The sequence below is a fragment of the Tiliqua scincoides genome, chromosome 2 (assembly GCF_035046505.1).
Source record: "Tiliqua scincoides isolate rTilSci1 chromosome 2, rTilSci1.hap2, whole genome shotgun sequence".
Classification (NCBI taxonomy): Eukaryota; Metazoa; Chordata; class Lepidosauria; order Squamata; family Scincidae; genus Tiliqua; species Tiliqua scincoides.
The window spans coordinates 47,562,466-47,585,895 of NC_089822.1; the positions used below are offsets into that span (position 1 = coordinate 47,562,466).

At 38.1% G+C, this 23,430-nt stretch overlaps 1 protein-coding gene across 1 annotated transcript in view; it reads right to left on the minus strand.

The window, feature by feature from the left end:
- FBXL17 (F-box and leucine rich repeat protein 17) overlaps window positions 1-23,430 on the minus strand; it is a 219,064-nt gene that overhangs the window by 189,962 nt on the left and 5,672 nt on the right. The window contains exon 4 of the mRNA XM_066615792.1: window positions 23,212-23,343. Within this exon, the coding sequence (XP_066471889.1) occupies window positions 23,212-23,343 (132 nt within the window). The remainder of the gene's footprint in view (window positions 1-23,211; window positions 23,344-23,430) is intronic.

Below are 23,430 nucleotides of genomic sequence, written 5' to 3' on the forward strand. Positions count from 1 at the left end.
ATAAGCTTCACCAAAAAATCTTACAGCACTGGAACAGATTAAAAATTAGTACAACAAAATTTAGTAAAATATACATGTATTTTATTTCAACCAACTCCAATATCCGAGGTTAACTAGTAAGTACCAAAATGTTTGATAAATAGTCAGATGAGACATGTATATTTTTAAAAATCATGTATTAAAGGGGACTACTAGAACTGTGGACATTAACTTTCAAGTTTCCAACAAGCAGCAATCTTTTAAAATGCCTTTATTTTCATGTGCTAAGAATTTCTGGACACAGAAACTCCTTGTCCAAATCCTTAAAACTAGTGTACTTTTCTGTTCAGAAAAGCATACAAAATAAACTAAGGGCACAATCCTAACCAGGTCTATTCAGAAGTAAGTCCTATTTTGTTCAATGGGGCTTACTCTCAGCAAAGTGTGGTTAGGATTGCAGCCTAACACATTATTGAAATTTCCACAAATGCTGAAACATAAAAAACTGCAATTCATCTACTATGAAGCCTGACATATTTGCTTTCCACGATTCAAACATTTTACACTATAGTGCTTATTTTGAGACTACAAAACATGTATGAGCTTTTATTAAAATGCTTGCACAGATATCACAACATTAAGAAAGTTAATAAACAAGTTCAGCTGTATGTTAAAAAGAGGCATTGATGAGGATCAAATACTCCCCCATACTGCCCTTACAAAAACATGACACAATCAGGCAAGAAACATTCTATTACTCTAAATCCCCTCATTTAATTGTCTATCGCGATATCATAGTCTTTTGAGACTGAAGGTTGCCAACAAACTACTTATTTACCTTTTAAACAATATTTAAAACAAAAGTATTCTTCAGTTATGAAACATGATGATGATGATGATCAACAACAGTATTTATATACCACTTTTCAACGGAAAGTTCACAAAAAACGGTTGACAGAGAAAATCAAACAAATAACTAATGGCTCACTGTCCCAAAAGGGCTTACAATCTAAAAGGATGCAAAAGAATACCAGCAGACAGTCAATAGAAAAGACAGTGCTGGGGTGAGGAGGGCCAGTTACTCTCACTATACCAACTGGGTGCTAACACTCTGGATTTTGTTTCCAGGGCTGATATATCAGTTTTTCTTAGTAAAAAATGTTGTAATTTCTTCAATGTTTTGCTACAGCCCATTTGTTTCAGATGAATAAGGAGATGATAGCGTCAAGTGTATTTCTTTAAACCTTTCACAATACGAAACGACTCGCGGAACGAATTAATTTCGTCTTGCGAGGCACCACTGTAAAACCTCTTTAAACCTTCTTAAACCTTAAGAAGTAATTTTAACTTTACACCCCACATCTTACAGAAACTACAATTTTAAAGATCAAAAGGGTTCAACAATATGAAAAAGGACATTTTCCTGAACTTTGACCATTCAAACATACTGTAAAGAGATCACAAGCCCAACAATCAACACTGTAAACAAATATATATGAATACATAAATGAAAAGAATATAAATGATATTTATATCATATAGACCAATAGTTCCCAAACTGTGCACTGGGACCCAATTTCTGGTGGGTTCCACAGCAGCTTAGCAGAACCTCCAATAAAAACATGGGTGATGGAAAGATCAGACTACTAATTGCCTCAAAGCCCTGAGGCTATTCAAAAATTATATAGCTTCTGTATGAAGCTCAGCTCCTTGCACACTGAACTCCTGCAGTTTGCATGCATGTATAAATATAGGGAGATAATGGTTGGAGCATCTTTTTGTTATTACTTGTGAATAATTTCTTTCTAGATCTTCTATTTTTGAAGTCTTGTAAACCTAGGTGAGTCGCGATAGAGCAGGGGCATCAAGTATAAGGTCCGGGGGTCGAATGAGGCCCATGAAAGCTTTTTATCCTGCCTCGGGCTCTCATCTGCTGAGCAGTGCTAAGGTGTCACTGCTGAAAGGGTAGACCGCATGAAAACTAGGCTCTCCCATATCTTGAAATATGATCATGGTTTATGTATTTTCCTTTCTGTCATTTTCAGCAAATGAGTTCCTCAGTGAAAAAGTGTTTATTTTTGGTTATCACCTGTTTAGTGACATCATTTCCTGCTTAATGACATCACTTCCAGCCCTCAGCAGGCATCATGAATGCTATTTCACCGGCTGTATGAAATGAGTTTGACACCCCTGCGATAGTGTCATTTTAAAAAGTGGGTCACATTGCTAAAAAGTTTGGAAGCCACTGATTTAGCCTTTAAGAATCATTGATCCAAACACTGCAACTTTGTGAAAATCTGCCATCTTTCCTTTAAGTAATACACACTACATTAATTAATAAATTACAGTGTAGATAGCATGACCATTAATAATCTTTTTAATTATCTGCACCCACAGAACTAAGACACACTACTATGGAATCACATTTAAGTGCCAGCCTATGCAACATAAGAAAAAAAAACCTCAATGATTCTATTTTTGGGAACTCTACTAAAACAGTCCCAAATGATTTTTAACAACTGTTCCAACAATAAGTCATAATTGGGTAAAGGCCCAAATTCTTGTTTGCCCTGTAATATAACTATCAACTCTGAATATACATATATACAATGTGCATACAAGGAGTTTTGAAGTACTAGGTCCTCAGATATATCTCACATATTATATTCAAATGTAAAGAGCATTTTGCATTAGTCTGTTGCATATTTCATTTTCCCTGCAGAAAGTTATCACATCAAGATTACATGCATGTGGGAAGAGTACAATATTGAAAGGATACTTTATTAATTTTTACTACTCTCATTACTGTTGTGGAACAATTGGTAAGTCTGTGATTGGAAAAAAGTTCAGTTCATTTTTAATCCTACCAAGTGTTCACATTTTGATAAGAGACTGAGAATCCATTTTCATCAATAGAATCCATCACTTATCAACATCCTTAAATACATTAAGGAAAGAAACCCAACACAATACACGGCACTTTATTGTTGTTTTAGAAAAGAAACATCTGTCAAAATGGAAGAAATGTTTGAGGGGAAAATACAGTACACCCCTTAAAAAAAAAATAGGCATTAGACAGGATGGGAGAGAGATGTTTTTATGACAATGAACTTAAATGAATTTATTGTTTATATTTAGGCTGGATCATTTTAAATCAAGTAATAAAGTACAAAGCTAAGTTTGATTATATTTTGGCCACTGAATCTCTCTTCACATCACACAAGCCAGGTAACAAAAACATTTAATCAACCTTGACTGAATTAGATACTTTTATTATAAACTTTCAAAACTTTTAAGAAAACGACTCACTTCATACTCTATTATGTTTCTGAAAGCAGGTAATTAGAACAAACATGACATGGTGCGACCAACAGTTTGGTAAAGAAAAAAATGGTAATTGTTCTTAAAGCTAATTGCATGAAGTTTATTAAATGTTCCTCCTCTATTGCCCTGAGGAAGCAAAATTATTACTTCAAGGCTGGGGGGAAAGAATACTGTAGATAGAGAACTTGAAGAAGTCAACTGCAACCTAATTGCTGTCTTACACACATACATTACTATATTTTCTTTCCATTTACTGACAGCTCTAATTTTAGTGAGTCTGCCTTGCTCTTCACCATTCAATAGCTCTGAATTAACTTCAAATTGATCTCCTCCTTTCTGTGAAGTATGCTCTGACACCATGTCTCCATCCTGTAAGAATATTTTGATTCTAAAGGATAATAAATATAAATCCATAGGGATAGTTTGCTTTTGAACTGCAGAAGTATGGTTATGACAGGAAAGAAATGACAAGTTTAAAATAATGAATCAATTATTTAGAGTTCATACCTTATAGAGCTTAGTAGTTTTCAGGGGGAAGAGGAAGGAAAGAAAAAGAAAATCCATGCTGAAAGCTATTTAAAAACTGTTACTTTCCACATAACTTGGGGAGAGACAGAAATGCAATGACTGACAATATTCCCAATTTAAAAGCAAAACTATGCCTATGACCTCAAAACAACTATTAGGTAATAACTAAAATAGGGATAAAGACACATTAGCTTTACAATTAAATATCTTTAGTAGGGCTATGCAGCACAAATAATTGTAATGAAAACAACTCAACCACAGACACTGACAAACTCGTAAATTTACACCACTATTTTCTGAATGCATTATCCCTCAACAGTTGTTTATTACATACTCAACCTGAGTGTTTACTGTTTAACCATAAGGAAAGGTATTGATTTCCCTTTCTATCAATTCCATGCTGAATCCAAATGCTAAGCTGTGGCTATCATGTCTGTGTGCTATTTTAATCTAAAAAGGTTGAAACGTTCCTCTATGAAATATGCCCATTAGTGGTAATACTTGTAAAAATGTATATTCCTCACTCAGCTGAAGCATGATCATGAACTGCGAACCAATTGACAACTATTTCTGACTTTCTGGTCTCTGAATTTTATACATAACATTATGTAAATGAGCAGCAGTGCTTTAACACTTGCTTTTTCCTTGAAAATATCAGAGAGGGGAAAAACAGAGGAAAAAACCCTGTTCTACACTAATAAGGCCAAATATGGAATACAAAAAAAGTATATTTTTTACTTTACATGCTTAAATTGATGTACGACATATTGTTTAAACAAAAAAGGATCACATAGAACCAATATAAGATACTATGTAACATAAAAAATGTGTAACAAAACTAACACTTTAGTTACTAACTAAACTAACACTACTTTGGATATTTAAAATTACAGTGGTGCCTCGCAAGACGAAATTAATTCGTTCCACGAGTCGTTTCACATTGCGAAATTTTTGTCTTGCGAAGCGCGATTTAAAACAAACCAAAACCAAAAAAATGCAAAAAATTCGTCTTGCGTAGCACGGCCATAGAAAAATTTGTCTTGCGAGTCATCAAAAAAATCACAAAACGCTTTCGTCTTGCGAGTTTTTCATTGCGCGAGGCATTCGTCTTGCAAGGCATCACTGTATTAGCAATTTCTAATACAACATGCATCCTGGTCTACAATATAAGTACAATCATAGGATGTTAGTTGCTCATTGTTTTATATATAAAACTTTTAGGGGTAGACAAAAATAATGCAATTAAAACACTCATGCATACAGTATACATGGTTTTTAGAATCAAGTATTCTGGAATGTTGGTAAAAAAATCCATATTTTTCTGCTTGAAAAAAATAATGTTCTACGCATGTTTACTCAGATGCAACTCCCACTTTGTTCAATAGAGCTTATTCCCATTAAGTATATGAATGCAGCTTATGTTCATTATTTATTCTGTGTGTATAATAAAATAAAGTACATGTCTCATACAGTTACAAATGTCAAATTCTGTAACATGTTACAAGATACTAAAAGACAACCTCATAGAACCCATTATTTATTCTTTTCTTTTAGAAAATCCATTGCATTTTTTCCTTTTCAACTATTTCCATTTGTTGCTCCCTTTCAATTAGCTATATGCAAGTTATACATAAAGTGTATATTAACCCTGGCCATAGAATGGCAAGTTATTGTTATAAAATCAAGTTATCTGCTATGAAAAAGGAGACTCCATAGAGGCATGCCCAAAAACCAGCAATTGTCACATCTTATATACATACAACAGCCTTGAGATCTATCCAAATGCATTTCCCTCTCATTTGTCTCCTGCAGTCCTAAGGAAGAGAAAGAATTTCAGAAGGAATCGAAGCTATACTGAAACCTAAAGACCTCTGTAATCTAATAGCAATTTATGAATGGCATCCAAGTAAACCGAACACACACAGAGCAGAGTTCTTAAAACGCATAAGGTTTTCAAGGATTTGTTTTTCCTCACTGGTTTATTAACGTTTGTGTAAATTCCATTTCTTCCATAATACATGTGTGTGTGAGTGTGTACACACAGATACACTAACAGATTTGATTTCTGCTTCTCTCTTACTGCCCTAATAAAAGTTATTTGCCAATGCATAACGGCTGACAGGGTGTTTTAACATTTTTAGTTCCATATTTATTACCCATAATTTAAAAACAAAACAAAACCCTTGAAAACTAAGTTAATTTAGAGTTCCTATAAAGTGAAAAGACAGGAAATCAACAGCAGACCACTGTACTCCCATCAGCTATGCATACTTAGTGACACTATCAAAACCACCACAAAAGGCAGAAATTGGGCATTTATACCCAAACTGCAATTGCTTAAATTAATTTTAGCATATTATTATGTTGCAACGTTGAATTTAAATATTTTCACAATAGCTTAGCCATTATCCCAAGTATAACAGAGTAATTTTCCACTGTTATAAATGTAATACTGCTATCCAGCCATGCAACAATGATGACATTTTCCTTTCATGCTGAAATTGTTTTAAAGAAAGTATGTGTTGCACACAATTACAAATACATACATATTAATAAATAGAATATAAATTGCTTTGGTTCTATGGAGTTTGTTCCTTATGAGTCAAATAACTCTAAGAGAAACTTTCCAACAAATCCAACCACTCAGCCTATAACAGCATTCTTTTCTGATCATCATTAATTTATCTAATAATGACTATCACCAACTCACACAACACTGGCAATCCTAACTAGTTCCCTTACTTTTCACTTGTTTCCAATTGCACCTCAGATCGCATCCCCAGAGAACAGACAGAATGAATCATTTAGGAGAATTATAGCAAAGCCACCTCCCTTCCAACCTAAGGACACCAGGACCATGCAGGCAAAGCCCATGTGGTGGTGGCTCCTCATACTGGAATTGTCCTAGTTTATCAAGATACTTCCATGAGGAAGAAACACAGCATGAATGTGTTTTTCATGGTCCAGGCACAAGGCATCATATCAGGGCACTGCTTGTCATTCAAAAAGTCTCATATGGCCGATATAACCATGTGGACAGATTGACATTTACATTGAGCCATAAGTGAGCCTCCTACTTGCATTTTGAAAGTTTTTCATGTGGTTAGCAGTAATCAGTTTGCATGTACCCATGGCTGTGAGAGGAAAGGGAAGGAAAACACATACTCTGTAGAATATTTGGAATAAAGTTCCCCCAATACTTGTTTAAATGTGTACCTTAGATATAGATCATACAATAAAATATGGAGAGAGGGGTGTTATTTTTAGAGCCCAATCCTCTGCAAATTTATTCAGAAGACCCATTATAGTCAAAGGGGCTTACTCCCGGCTAAGTATGGATAGGATTGCTGCCTTAGTGTAAAACTAATGAAAATAATTCTTTGGTGTAACTTAGGTTGTAGAAAATGGGTATGAAAGCATCACACACAAAAAGAGACAGAGCCTTTTTCACTCATACTTTAACTTGGTACATAAATACTTGCAACTGTGTCTATAGCCAATAATCTTACAAAGTTATATGGAGATCATTGGTTCTCCAAAGTTGCACAAAAATTTAACATTTTAAATAGCAATTCTGCACTTCCTTTGAACCAGTGAGAATACCATGAAATCCCCACTATGTTACAGTGACAATAATCACAGCTCTTCAGTTGCCATGTCATCATCCCCTTCAAATACCACACAACAGGTTTGTAATTACATGAAAAGGCAACTCAGGGTCCAGAAGAGAAGTGCTGGACCAGCAGCACCAAAAGCTGTGGCAACACTGAAGCCAGGTTCATATATCAGCAGCACAGAACAGATTGTCCTTGTGTATGTACAAAATTTCAACCACTGAATTTTATGAGTTGCTGAGTTAGTGCAGTTGCTCTAAAAAACGGCATCTCAAGGCAACCACCCTTTGTCAATATTTCAAAGATGCAATTTGCAAATTGCAAATTGCAATTTGCAAAAGATGCAAGATGCAATTTCTTCTGCAAAGAATTTACATTATGTTGTTTAAATAGTTAAAAAAGCTGAAACAATACATGTGTTCACATTTAACTGATAATACTGTAGCTATTACAGTAGTACTTGCAAAATGAAACCATATAGTAATGCAAAACAGGATAAAAGTTTTTCTCTCGATTTATAAATGCAGATTTGTAACAACCAACAACACATTCTACCTTCAGGAGTACTATTTACTGAGGCAGATTAGGACAAGTTAAGCAGGTTTATGAATGGACTTTAAAAACATATAGACCTGCAAATATTTGCATGAATGAAATGGGGGAAATGGATAATACGTACACTAATTAGACATTACACACTCTACCTGTGGGCATCCTTAATTAAGGAAAACAATGAAGTTTCAATTTCTGTCCATGGATATGGTGCAGAAATGGTTCAAATTTACCAAATGCTGTATGTATTATGCACTTTATTTTAGATTAGAATATATTTAATCAAGTATATACATACACAAGACTGAGACAATATTTGTGCCTGATGTATATCTGAAACAGTTTAATATGGCAGGGATGAGGTATTAAATTATTTCATATACATACACATTATATATTCTCTTTATTAAGCAGAATATTACCATTTGATTTATTTCCAACTTTTCTGTTTGCTTTAACTCAGTGTTGTGCAGCACAGACTACTAACATACCTACTCAAAGTGAAAAGCACCAAAGTAGACCTGTGCAAATGAAGACTATTTATAAATTAGCATGTCTTTTTTCAAGATTCCACAAGTAGCTCCTCTTTCCTCTAGTGTACTTGTAAAAATTTACTCAAATTTAAATCCTGAGATCCAGTGTTTAAAATATGTGTGTCTATATCACAATAATACATTTTTCCAGTCACAAAAGTAGGTGGAATTGGATTTTAATCAGCAGTTTTCATTTGCTTTGCATATGATGCCCAAAACTGAACATATCACACTGTATTGAAAGGACATTAACAAATCTTTCAAGAGGAGCAGAGCCAATATCAGTGTCATCTAGCAAAAGCACATTGAATTGCTCCAGAAGAAATAGGAAATCAAAATCTTCCTGTCTCCAACTCAGTTTCCATCTTCCCCCATTCACTGTACATCAAAGAGAATCAACTCCACCTGACACACAAGGCACATTTCCCCCACTGATCAGGCAGGTGTCAAGGCCAGAAAGCAAGCCTATTTTCCACAGCCCCTTTACCTTGTTTGATCACTGGTTACTTTTGATCTGACATTGCCCTCACTCGAGTAATGACTTCCACCTCATAGAACTTACCTCACATCTGTCAGAAAGAATAAAGGACCTCAAACTGAGTCCTGACAAGGCCTATGGGCCATGTTGCACTGCCAATGGAACATTCCCCAGCTCCCACAATTTCCAATTCAGTTTCTTTTGTTCTGGTGGGTACAGGGGTTAGGGTACCATTGAGAGCATGAAGGATTATACACACACTGTGAAGCCAAGTCTTCATGAATTACTATCTTTTCATGTCAGCTTCTTCGTCCTCTTAAAATGCTGTGAACGTCATGGTAGTTACTATGAAACAGACTCAACAAATACTGTTATGGAAAGTTTGTTTAAACCTTCTTTCAGACACTGAATGTCCTGTAGTTGAACTATGGGGCTTTTTTTAAGTTTTCAAACTGGTGTGATATTAGGTCACTGGAAACTAGCTGGCATTGAATGGGACTACTATTCAATGGACCTTTTTTAAAAACACCATTAAATACAAATCCAGCTTTAAAGTATTTCCTTTTTAAAATTATGAATATGGTCAAAAGTAAAATCTGAGTCGGTTTTACCAAAGAGCAGATAGATTAAACCTATTTTAACTTAAATACCCTTCTCATTTCAAATAAAAATAATTTCATCTTTAGAAACTACAATTTAAACACAGCAGAAGTGTTTGTCTAGTCAAGAAATCACTCCAAAACTTTTTTTTTTAAATGGGCATGCCAAGTCATGAAGTGATAACATCCCTGTGAGAACTTGCAGCATAATCCTATGCATGTCTACTCAGAAGCAAGTCCCACTGAGTTCAGTGGGGCTTATTTGCAGGGAAGTTTGTATAGGACTGCAGCCTTAGAAAATGCATAATCAATGCTGTGGACATTACATTGCAACTATTCAGGTTATCTGTTAGACCCTGACCTGACTCTGATCTGACTAAAGACTCTGATATATTAAAAGTTGTATTGAAGTTATAACACTCTAGGCTTCACACATGCTTGTTTAATCATCTTTCAGATTTGAAAATCTCTTGAAATCCAAGCTTAAACTACTATCATTTCACAAGACCAAACATTTTCTGAGTAAATTTCTCAGATAAGAGTAGTGAGTACCACTTCTCTAACTGCACAGTGATTTATCTCTTTTGCATGGAGAAAATGGCAAGCATATGTGTTACTGCAAAGGCCTGCTACACGTGTCTGTTACTTATTTACTTTGTCATTAATACTCAAGGACTGTAACTACAATGCAGGAGACTGATTTGCCTTTATTCCTTATTCTTTAATGTACCCTTTATTTATACATTACACATTTATTTTCAGTCTAAACAGTATTGCCTTAGAACAATCAGCAGTCAGAAGATTTTTAAAAGTTTAATTCAATAGGAACCCATTAAAATATCTGTTTGAACTACTGGTATAAAATACCATTTTAAAAATTTCAACTCTGGTTGAGAATATGGAATCCAACAGTGAGCAATTTTAGGCCAGGTAATGAAATGTTTTAATACATTATCAAACAGCATGCTAAAAATCACTCCTGTTTAATTTATTATACTACAAAGCAATTTTAGTATAGCTAAAACCTCTACAGAAAGCAAATTGTATAACACTTTCCTTACCAAAAAACTGAACTCAAAAAATACCAAGTAGTGTATGTACTACTAGTTTACTACAGGAACAATAAGTTTCTTTTTAAACTTCAAGACTTGCCTTCCTGATGAGGATGTTGTGCAGATCACTGAGATTACAAGCAAAATGTGAGTGCCTGATCACATATTGATATCCTGGCTTGTTCATAAACTGCAGTTAGAATAAACGGGGATTTGCCAGGTTTGTATGTATGAAGAATCTGGTTTGTTTAAACTAGAAATGAAGCAGCTTATCACCTCCCACCAAGCACAAGGCTTATGCTAATATTGCAAAACCATGGTATAAATCATGGTTTTATGCTATGTCTGAACCTAGACAGTGTTGTATTCAAGCCTCCCCTAGTGGGAAAAAGACAGCAAGTATTAAAAATGAACTTTAGGCATAGTAATGTTTCTCCCCTGAGGCCTACTCCCAAGATTTTAACAGAGTGCAAGTCATAGCTGTAGCCATGTTTCAGAAGTTTGACAGAACCAGTATTAAAAACTGAACATCAAAACACTTCAACAGCTGGCGCTATAGGTGCCCCCCAGCTCAAAACTGAAAATTACGTGCTACTTTATTTAGCCTGTAGCAATGATTCAGAATCATTTTACATGTAACATAATTAGAAATAGAGTATAGCATAAGCAAATACCTAGAGAGGTATGAATCTGACAATACTAGTGTAAAAAAAAAAAAAGCCCACACCTTACTGCAACTGGAAAACACATTTGTTGCTCATACTTCACTTTATCTCGGTACTGCCTTGATATTTCTGTAACACAATGCATTTGAGACTAAAGCAAGTAGGAGAACCTACTACAAAAGCATCTCTGATGAAGGATTTGTTTAGTTTAAGGAATTTTCAGTGCTTATCCTTAAGCAGCAATTATACAGTGAGATTACACAGAGCTTTAAAAGCGGCATTTAATCAAAGAGTTTACACAGTAAACAAGCTTGGATCAAAATTTAACTGAAGAACTACCTCAATCTATCAGACACACTGACAATACAAACCTACACCAAACGTCCTATTAGCATATCTTTTTATTTAGTAATTTGTTCATATTTGATGTTGGGAACATGTGTCAGGACTGTACATTCTACAATATTGTTCTATTTTCTTTCAGACTATAGAAGAAAATATTAAAATGCTTTCAGTTTGAAAATGATGCTGAAAACACCATCCAATATGTAAAGACCTCTTTCTACATAAATGTGACAGTTAAGAAACTCCCACACATCTGTCATGAAATCCCAGCATATCACCAAGGATGCTACATCATGTTTTACAGTGCATACTAAAACACATTCAGAACTTTCCTGCAGTTGCTCATTGAAGAGAAAAAGCAGTAGTAGTGAACAAGTTTGTCTGAAATTACAGATCCTTTCACTGAGGAACTTCAGAGTTCTTAGCAGCAAAGATTGAAAACAAGTGGGCCCTCCTTGTCTGTGAGTTTGGCACCTGCGGATCTGATTCAATGTGGGTGCCGAACCCATGGCTGGAGGTCCTCAAGGACCTCCAGATGTGCCGGAAGTGCCTTCTGAGGCCTGAGGAGGCCACATGCAGCCTCCTAAAGCCTCAGAACACCTCCTGGATGCAACCAGAAGGCACTTTCAGTCACGTCCGAGTGGTCCTGTGAGGGCCAACTGCAGATCTGATTATCCACGGGATAATCCAACTCCAATATCACTTATTAGTCCACTGCCTATAGCCAAACACAGAAAAGCACACTTGGCCACTGAGCAGGTCTCGGAGATTAATGCAGATGTGTATGAAGAAAAGCAGCCAGTAAATTACTTGAGTGGAATAAGTATGAAGAGAGGTCACACTGAATTTCAACACTCCACTTTCATGAGCATGTCTATTTAATCATCCATTCGTCAACAAATGAAGCTGTTTTATGCTATCTGACCAGTGGTCTACTGTGTCCTGTAGTACCTGCTCAGACTAGCAGTACCTCCCTAAGGTCTTAGAGATCTTCCCTGCTCTAGATCCTACAGAGATGCTGGTGATTGCACCTGAATCTCAGGCAACCAAAACACATGAGCTTCCACAGTACTACAGTTATGCCTATGGGGAAAGTGCTATATAAGGACCACACATGTTCAGATTACACTCATGTATTTCACATTCAGCATGAACCAATAAAGGCTTTAATCTGAACATGAAATCACACGCTGGAAGTACAATAGGGTTAAGGATTGACCAGCACCACTCTTAGCATTAAGTAATCTTTGAGTGTAACTTCTCTGCTCAAAGTGGGAATCCTAACCTGCACCGCTAATTATGTGAATTATTTTGAATTATCTAATATGGAGTAAAAGAATATGATATTTGGTGCATAGTATTGCTCATTACATAATGGGATATTAAAGTGAACACACTCAGGCTTTTCAAATGTGAATTACTCCTTCAATCTTCTTCTGACAGCTGGGACTGGTAAATGCCTAAGGCAGGGGAAACTGTGTTGCCAAGTAAGGCCAAGTGCAACACAACCATGACAGGCATACCCTACCAATGTTTCCCCAAACATTTTTTGACGACAATCCCAAATGTAGTTTTGCCTCTCAGTGAAGTGACCTTTAGAGTTGATACATGCCAGTAACAATGCTGTTTTGGAATGCTCAACAATGATGTCATCAGCAATTTCCAAATACTGTAATGAAAATATTTATTTATTTGAGAAATTAATGTCCTGTCTTTCCCATGCCAAAGCAAAGGCAGCTTACAAAGCTCCATAGTAGAGTACAAATGAATTTTTACAATTGATCTACGGGCAGCTCATAGAATCCTACTCTTCCAGATGTAATCCTTCACAGTGTACCAGGGCCACTCCTGCTTAGCATTCTTCAGGCAGCCTTCCGCTCACCTGCGCATTGCTAAAATTTACTCACTTCAGGAAGTATTTTATAAGATAACTGAAACAACTTGAAGGGGCAAGCACTGTCTTAGGACCACATGACTTGTTGGCATCATTCAGTCTCGGAAGACCATGGTGTCACGCTCTGAATGGTGGCTCTGGAACAGAGTGTCCTCTCCAGCGCACGAAGCCTGGGTAAAGTAGGTATGGAGGATAGGCTGTTACCCATGCAGCAAATCCCCCCTCTCCACATCGCTGAAAGGGTCCAATGGAAAGGCAGAGGCCAATACAGTTGGTTCCAGCGGCGTCGCAGGAGTTGCCAGAATATGACTGTGTTCAGCCATGAACTGCCTCAGGGACACCGGCTCCAGATTTTGCCTCGAGGTTGACTCCTGAAGCCTTTTCCATAACTGGATGTAGCCACAAGGCAGTGGAGGTTTGGGATCAGAGTTTTCCTTCTCTCAGATGAGCTGCCTTCCCAGGCTGACGAGTCCCATCTACCCAGTGGCTGTTTAGTCGCCTCTTATGACAAGTACAGCCAAACTGAGGGCCTATTCTTATCCCCAGCCCCCAGGGGAATACATCTGGTCAAAATTCATAACACCGTTATTCTGAGTATCAAGAACAAACTGAAAAGCAGCTGCTGCTGAGTACTACACTAAGTGGAGCTATATTACAGTCTCTCTTTTAAAAAAAAGAGAATTAACATTTACTGCCTGTAAAAAAACTGGAAAAATATGCCATTCTGGAAAAATAAGACCAAACATTCATTTGTTAGATTTCTCTTCCACTTTTCTAAAAACCCAAAGAAGTGTACAACAAACACATAAAGATAAAAATATTAGAATCAATTGCTAAAATAAAACCATAAAAATCATTAAAACAATTTAAAAGATAATAAAAGAGCAGCTTAAAATGTCAGCAGCATAAAAGTGTACAAGGGGTACCTAAGGAGTGCCTCCCTGCCTAAAGGTTAGGCCAAACAGATGGGTCTTCAAACCCCAATGGAAAGAGACTGCCTTCAGATGTTCTGGCAGCTGATTCCAGAGGCATGGTGCCACAACCCAGAAGGTCCTACACCTCACTACTATCCCCTGGCTTAAGATGGTAGAGGTAACCTAAGAAGGACCCTCTTTGATGACTGCAGGGTACGTGCAGGAATATATGGGGGAAGGTGGTCCTTGAGGTATCACAACCTATGCTATACAGGGCTTTAATCATCATCACCATGAATTGGGTTCAGATAGGAATGGGCAGCCAGAGCAACGACCTAGCGGAGCAATGGCATACCAGATTCCTCACACTGAGCCCCAGTGACCAACCTAGCTGCCACATTCTGCAACAACTGCAACTTCCAAACCGTTTTCAGGGGTAGCTCCAAGTAGATGCATTACAGTAATCTAACCGAGATGTCACTAGAGCATGGATCACTGTAGCCAGATCCCACTGACACAGATATGGCTGCAGCCAACGTACTAGCCAAAGCTGGGCAAAAGCCCTCCTGGCCACAGATGCCACCTGATGATCCAGGGACAGCTGTGTGTCCAGGATAGGCTGCAAACTTGCTCCTTCAGAGAGAGTGCTACCCTTGTTGTCTGGATTTAATTTCAGTTTATTAGTTCTCATCCAGGTCCCAACCGCTTCCAGACAGCGCCCCAGAACTTCAACAGCCCCCTTGAAACTTGATGAAAAAGATGGGTGTCATCTGAATATTGGTGGCACCCCACTCCAAATCCCCGAATGACCGCACCCCAGCAGCGTCATATAGATGTTAAACAACATGGGGGACAAGATAAATCCCTGAGACACCCAGCAAGTTAGTGGCCAGGGAGCCCAAGAAGTGTCCCCCAGTCTCACCATCTGGATCCAATGTGTCAGGAAGGAGCAGAACCACTGAAAAACAGTGCCTTCAAGCCCCAACCCAGTCAGCCAGTCCAGAAGGACACTATGGTCAATGGTATTGAAGGCCGCCAAGAGGTCCACTAGAACCAATAGAGGTGCACTCCCGTCTAGTCCCCAGCGCAGTCAAGGCAACCAAGGTCATTTTCATCCCGTTGTCTGGTCTGAAACCAGACTAAAAGGGGTCCAGATAACATTAGAAAAGTGGCAGTTTCCAGTTTAATGCCATAAGCATCCAAAATATTTTCACCTTGATCACACTGTAGTACTATACAGAAGTAAAAGGCAACAGGAAACTCATTAGCATCTACCTACTGATCCATTCCTCAACAAAGGAGGAGCTACTTCTATTGCAGAAGAAAAGTGATCCCACACGATGCATTGACAAGGTAGAGTTATTGCAATGACTTGAACAAAAGAGGGCAAGAGTGTTTTGATCAAACACAAGACGGCTAACAGAAGGAAGCAGAAGAGAGAGCAGTTGCTAGGATAAGCAAGTACTAGAGTGCATGCCCACTGGAACAGAGTCAGATTTTACCTTTTGGTTCTAAAGCCTGGGGATAGCTCTCACAAGAATAACTTGTTAGAAGAGGCAGGCTATTTTATTAGGCCCCTTCTTCTGGCTCAAAGGAACTAAATTTCATGTATGCCACAGTCTTTTATAAAGAGATTAAGAAGTTCTTAAGCTCACTTACAAGTAATATCACAGAGCTCTCATCTCTACCTCCAAATTCAAGGTTATTCCTTGCACTTCCTCCCAAATATTGGTATTCATTGCTATTTATATCACAACATCTTGAAATTTCAGATGTAATAACTATCCGGTAGTATGCAATACTGAACAATTTGAAAATGAAAGAATGTGTTTACAATTAGTCTGACATAACACTTAGTGAGAACAATCAAGGGCTAAGAAATCATAAAGTAGCAATGCATGAGCATACAAGAGTAGTTCCTTTCAGCAAGATAAAGTCACCACACTGAACAAGTTATACATATGTAATTACATAATGCAACATATTTCCATAATGAAACATAGTATTATTGAGAAAAACATCAAAAACTTCATTTTGAGTCCTAATCTCCATCTTGAAGCACTCAAGAATTCATTGGGAAAAGGCCTGTGTCTTCCGGTACCATGAAAACAGCTGCTAATTGGAAATGTTCTCAGGAGAGAGACCTGTGTTGTTGTCTAGGCCAATTTAATTAGAAAGTAGCTACAGCTGGGATTTACCTTATTGGAGAGGTTACTCTCAGACAGATTGCATCATCTTTCTGGGTCAGAGAGCTTTGGGCTCTGCTTGGCCAGAATTTTCAAGAGGAATGGTAGTGGTTTGGACATAGACCTGGAGTATCTTGGTTCAAATCCCTAGTCAACCTTGAAGCTTCCTTGGGTCAGTCACTATCTCTCAGCTTCACTTATCTCATTGGCTTGCCGCACATAGCTTCTTCCGAGCTCACAACACCCTGAGGTCCTTGGACGAAGGGCAATTTAAGAACGGGAAAAAATAAAGATCTAGCTTTGAGAGGATCTAATTTGCCCTTCTTCATGATGGCAGTCGGCTATACTGATAGCCAAAGTTTTGACACTCTGTACGTACTCTGAAACTTTGGTTCCAGATGAGACTTAGGCCCAGTCCTTTCCAACTTTCTGGTGCTGATAGAAAGTGTGCCTGTACTTTACACTGGATCAACCATGGTTCAATGTTGTTTCTAAGAATGAAGCCCCAGCAATACATCATAGCGACACATTTGCAGCTGTTGTTTCTCCTGTATATAAGGAACCTCTGAATTAAGCTCTAAAAGCCTGTTTTATGCTGGCTTACAGCACTATTAGAAATAGAGACAACTCATTGGACATCACTCATTGGTCATTCCAGCAAGTTAAATGGCATTTATTTACTACTGTAGACACACTTAGTAGGTAATTATCCTGAAAAACGATCATTCTTCAAATAAGCCTAATATGCTTTGCTACATTGCTATGAAAACACACTACAAGTTATATTCTCTATAATAAAGTAGTTTTAGAGCATTCCGTATGGCACAGATGACAAGTTTAGAAAATACACACAGCTATGAATAAGAAAGTTGTGGCTGTGTAGTATCACTACTCTAGTACTTGCAGTCTACTTTTTAACAGGCAATTCACTGATGTACCAAGGACACAAAGGCATGTTCTGGGCATCTCTAAAGTCAACACTGCCACCTAAAGGTCAACAAAGCCAAAACATTTTTCCTATAATACTTGAAATGCAAGTGCAAATTGCTATCTGCAAGGACCACTACACTATATTTTATGTTTTGGAGACTGCTTTCAAGTAAAATGGAAAAAATTTCAACACAAACATTTTAGAAAATAAACATAAGGACAAAATAAACATATTGGTTATAGGAGTAATACTGTTGCAATTCGCTGTTATAGAACATATTTTTAATAAGCATTTCCTATATACTTCTCCCATATTAGATTTTAAACAGTGGAATTAAAAAACTCAACCAGACCACTAGGAAAAAGGTTTATTTCAATTTGGGGGAATAAAACAACAACTAATGTATCTGACAAACCACTATTCATTTTGGGCACTAGCAATCTAGGAAAAGATTACCATTATCAACATTTATTTTCCTAACATATTAAGGCACACATTTCCAAATTCCTGATTCGTGCTTTGCAGGAATATAGCCAAAGGCATACACTTGTTCATACCGGGGGTGAGTAGGTGGGAATTAGTGCAAAAATTGGTTGATGCAGATAACATTTATTAGAACATAGGTTATAATGGCCATGTTTTAAGCTAAGTTGCACAGCACACCAAAAACTTCCCTCTGGAGAGTAACAGCATGGTGGTTGAGATAGCTATGATTGTTTTGATCGTAGGGTCAGGCCAAGTCCAGCCCTTCGCATTGCCACAAACTACTTTCATTGTTCATAACAGCTATAAGAAAATGTTCCATACAACTGAACAGAACAGAATATGAGGGGAGGAAAGACAAACAGCAAAGTACAAAATCATAAAGAACCAATGGTGATCCAGCGGGCTTATATAATTTGGAGAACTTACTAGTAAATACTTCAGAAGGAATCAACAAGACTTAAGAATAATAAAGAAACTCACTAAAAGTTGCAGATAATGAATACTGCAGAGAGTCAATACTGATTTTCTGTAATAGTACCCTATCTTTAAACACGTTTTAGTGACAAGTTGATACATAGAGGGATCCAATGGTAGTATACAGTACCACTCTCCCCAGAATACATCTACAGTGCACTCTGAAATTTATTTCCATGGCATATATATCTCTAGGAATGTACCCACGTGATTCATCTGCCATAATATCCTTTCTTGCTCTATACAAGGATAGGTGTTTTCTGCACCATAGCTTAATTGGTGATTGCTTCACAGGAAAATTAAATAACTTTACTTTTTCTCTGCTTAAATCTACTTAAATGGACCAAGATTAAATTTAGGACACACTGGCTAAAATTTGGGACCATAAATGCTGAAGAGATGCAGCTTTAACAAGCTGTCATCAAGACTTCCAAGGCTAGCAACAAATGTTTTATAGTTTCAAACATAGATTTTAAACACTAGAATAGATACTTTTAATGCTATGGTTTGTAAGCATTTCTGTTAACAACAATCTTGTTTAAGATACAAGCTGTAATCCCTGCACTCATGACTGAGACTGCCTAACTGATTTATTAATATGTTATGCTGTCTGAGATTATGGCTGGAGGAGTTGCAAAAATAGAGTAGTGCCCTTAGGACTGAAATAAAGAGACAGATCACTGCACACTTTCCTAGTATTTGGATATGAAGAATTGTTTTGTGACAGTGACACCTTGGTGCAACCTCCAGGCTAAAAACCTGTGAGCGTTTGAGACATGTCAGCACCTAACCATTGCATTTTTCTTTTACACACACACTTCTGTGCTGCAAGTAGAACAGAAAAGAAGCACACTGCTTCTGTCTGGTACCCATTAGTTCACTGAAAACACAGCAAAGGGCCAAAGGCAAAAGGGGTAACTATCTGCACAGTGGAATATAAAACAGAATCTCAGAAGAACAACCCATACTCTCTCAATCTTTGGAAACAACCCTCACAGCTGGAACCAATATTCTCTCATACTGCAAATGGGGGGGGGGGTGTCAGCAAACCTGAAAGCTGTTTACTTCTAAAGGCCATGTTTGTGATCAAGGGCAAGATTTGGCTGCTCACAGATCATAAACAGTCACTATCCTATGCAAAAGTTCAAACAGTCCACTGCAACAAGAATGAGCCTTAGAAAACTGTAGTTCACTTCTCTCCCTTTTCTTCCTTTCTGCAAGAGAAAAGACTGAAAACTTCCAACAGTTTGGAGTTTCTTCCATTGTCCTAGAATTTGCTAATTTAACTCTCTCAAAAAGAGTCACTTTTTCGGCCCTTTCAAGTCTGGAGAAAGTTAAACATAGTGCTTCTGGTTTCTAAAGTGCAGCCACGGTTCAGCTGTGGTAACACACAGTTCTTAAACCTAAGAGAACACCTTTTAGCTTACAAATGTTCCAAACTCCCCCCCCCCCCACACACACACAGAAATTAATGAACAAAAGGAGGTAGGTTCTGTGTTCATAATATATTAGTATTGTCTCACTTGTGGGGCAGCCAGGCTGGTCACTAGTCAAGAGGCCACGCTTATCAGAATGCTCATCTGACCAGACTGACCCATAAATACTCAGTAACCTGTAACCACAGCAGCAGCACACAGTGCACCATTGAAGGGTGGGTGGAGAACCATGGCAGGCCAAGTGCAGGGTTTTGCACTAGGGCAGGGCTTTTCAGACGCCCCAGCCTGTGGGCCCTGGTCTCTTAAGGGGCGGGGGCAGCCAGGAGGCAGGGAGGAGACAGTGGTGCCACTCAGGGGGGCTGCAGGGGCTTGGGCGCACTTACCTGAGCCTCCTGCAGCCTCCTGGGGGTCGGGAAGCCCTGCGCGACCTTCTGCAGGGCTGCCCGCAGCTTCAGAAGTGAAAGTAGAGCAATTGCGCTCCACTTCCGCAAAACCGGAAGTGGAGTAAAATCGCTCCACTTTCACTTTTGAAGCTGCGCCTCACAGCAGGCCTCATGAATGCTATTTGGCTCACTATATGAAACAAGTTTAATACCCCTAGTCTAGAGCAACTTAGTGCCTATACCAATTATCTATACTCTTTAGAATTTTATAACAAATTAAAGTTCCTCACAACTCTAGGGATTTCCCAGGATCCCTTGCAGGAACCAAAATGATCACACCAAATTCCACATGGAGTGATTGGTGAATGCTTGGTTTCAAGCACGCTCCTTGCAACCTGACTTTCTCTGGAACGTTCCCTCAATGCACTGCAATGACTGAGAAACTTCACTCATCATTCCCTTAAGAAATGGAATACTGCACATCCCTTTAAGATGGTTTCTGAAGTGGGACACTTGAAAGCAAAGTTTAACATACTTTCCCACTGCGTTAACAACCACACAGTTATAACTGAAATTTTAAAGTTCAAAATAAAATAAGTGGAATAGCAGAAAGTGGAGGGGAGCAGCTTCTCCAGTGTGGCAAAAGCAAAGAAATTTACAAGGCCAAATGCCAACATCTTCTGTGACATACAGTATTTCCTAATTAGTGTATTATGGAGAGCACTGGGTACCAGATATCATTATTTCATATGTTCCTGAATGTTTCAGTATTTTAACAATGTTCTGTTTTCTACAGAAGTAATACATTTGTCTCAACTCGTGCCAAGTTACTTGAATACAGCAACTTTTCTCTTCTGCTTCAAGCTCTCATGGAAAAACTTTGTCTAATACCTCAAATACATTAGGAAGAACTCAAAAGCTTCCTTCACAGATGTGTTCTGGAATAATTTCTGCTGAGAGTCTTAGGCTGGGGTAAATTCTTAAAGCACCTAATGGGCTTGTGGCAGGGGAGCAGGGGGCCCACACCCCCATGAACCCATTAAGCTCTTACCTAATCAGAAGGTAAATCTTCTGCTTTAAAAAGAAGCTACTCCAGCAAGAAGGTCACTTTAAGGCAGAAGATCCTAGCAAGCCTCTGCTTTAAAAAAAACTTTTTGGCTGGGTAAGAGCTTAAAGGATCTAATCAGCTTGCAGAGGATGTGTGGAGCCCTGTTCCCCCCACCACAAGCCCATTAGGTCCTTTAAGAACTTACCTCAACCTAAAACTTCCTTGAAGGAGAAAGTTGCCTCCCAGCAGCCTGGCCCTTTAAAGGAGAAAAAGCTAACCAGAGGTTAAGAGGGAATGATTAAGGTCTGTTTCCTGTTAACCTCTGGCAAGTTGTTTAGAAGAGACCAGGCTGTCAGGAGGCAGCCTAAAGGTTGCTGTGAGCTGCTAAGGTTGTAGCAACCTAGTTTAAAGAAGAAGTTTGCTCCTTTCCCCCAGTAAGTTTGAATTGCACGAGGGGGGATGGGGGGCAGGTGTCTGTGGTATCCGCGGTTTCATAGGGGGGGCCAGAATGGAAACCCCATAGACATCAGGGCACACCTGTATTTCTTTCTCTAAAAGCTAATTTTAAAATGTGCCTATTGTGCTCTTAATGGACCATAGTTATTGGTTAACGCAGTGTTATAATTATAAAGCGCAAATTACAGGCTATATCCTTCTCTCCATACACAAGGCCACAATATTAAAAACGCTGCTGTTGGCTGAGATGTACCAATTGCTTGCATTTACATTGCTTAGTATTATCTACCATGCATGAAGGTGGCAATTATGACCCCAACATAAAGTGAATAACTTATTGTATAGTGTAGCTTTCAGAAATGGTCAGTCAAGACCCACTAGGTGGGTTACAAACCAATTGCAGATGGATCAGGTAGCACCTGTCTCAGCCGCCATTGAAAATTCAGACCTGAAAATACAGGGAAAGGGGAGATGGCTGTGTGGTTGGAAAAAGATCCAAGTCTGCGTTCTGCTTCGACTACTGAGCTTAAATGTTGGATTTCAAGCTATGCAAAGTAACAGCATGAGCATGCTGAGTAATGGGATCTCTGGCTGATTGCAGCTTAGGTTTGAAGGCTAAATTGATTATGTCACTTCCAGCCATAACATCACCTCCAGGTTAACAACATCACTTCTGGTGGGTTCCGACAGATTGTCATTCTAAAAAGTGGGTCCCAGTGCTAAAAAGTTTGAGAACCACTGATACAGTGAACCTCTTTTATTACAGAGTCTACTGTAAAGTGAACCCACAGTCACGTAGGGGTCTACTGTAGGGGACAGTCAGATGTACTTAGGAAGCTCACAAGCAAAGCATGATTGCAACAGCCATTCCCTATATGCACCCAACATATGGAATTCATATGTATTCTGTCTCTATATATTTAAACTCCACTCAACTATTAAGAGAAATGTACATGAAGAAAAGATGTTTAAGACTGCCGAATCTAGTGGCTTCCACAGCAATATATTGTGGTCATTTAAACCAAGTGATATGGCACAATCTTACCATGGACAAACATATTTATATGAAAAACACTAAGAACTTTAGCAATTGTAGTATATAAGTATATGCTAGCATACCATCTTTAAAGTATCCATCAATACAGACCAGGTGGTGAGACTCAACTTTTAAATCTCCATTTGCTTTGTAGGTTAATAACTTCTCAGAACAGAGACATAGACAGAACATGGACATAGGGGTTCACCACCACCCAAAGTTACTTAACACATACTTGGAGCAAATCAGAAAAGCATATGGACAATTTAAACTTAAATGCACAACAAGGAGTACTTACCAGTTTGTTTTCTTGCATGTATATTCTTTGCAACTTCAGGCATCCTTTAGCTATATTGAGCATTCCTTCATCTGATATCTTGTAACATTGCCCAAAATGAATATCTTTCAATTCTCTGCACTCTGAGCCCAGCTGCAAATGAAGTTAACATATGCATAAAAATCAAGATTTAACTCTGAAAAGAGTAAAATAATATTACTTCAAAACATGAAACTGAAA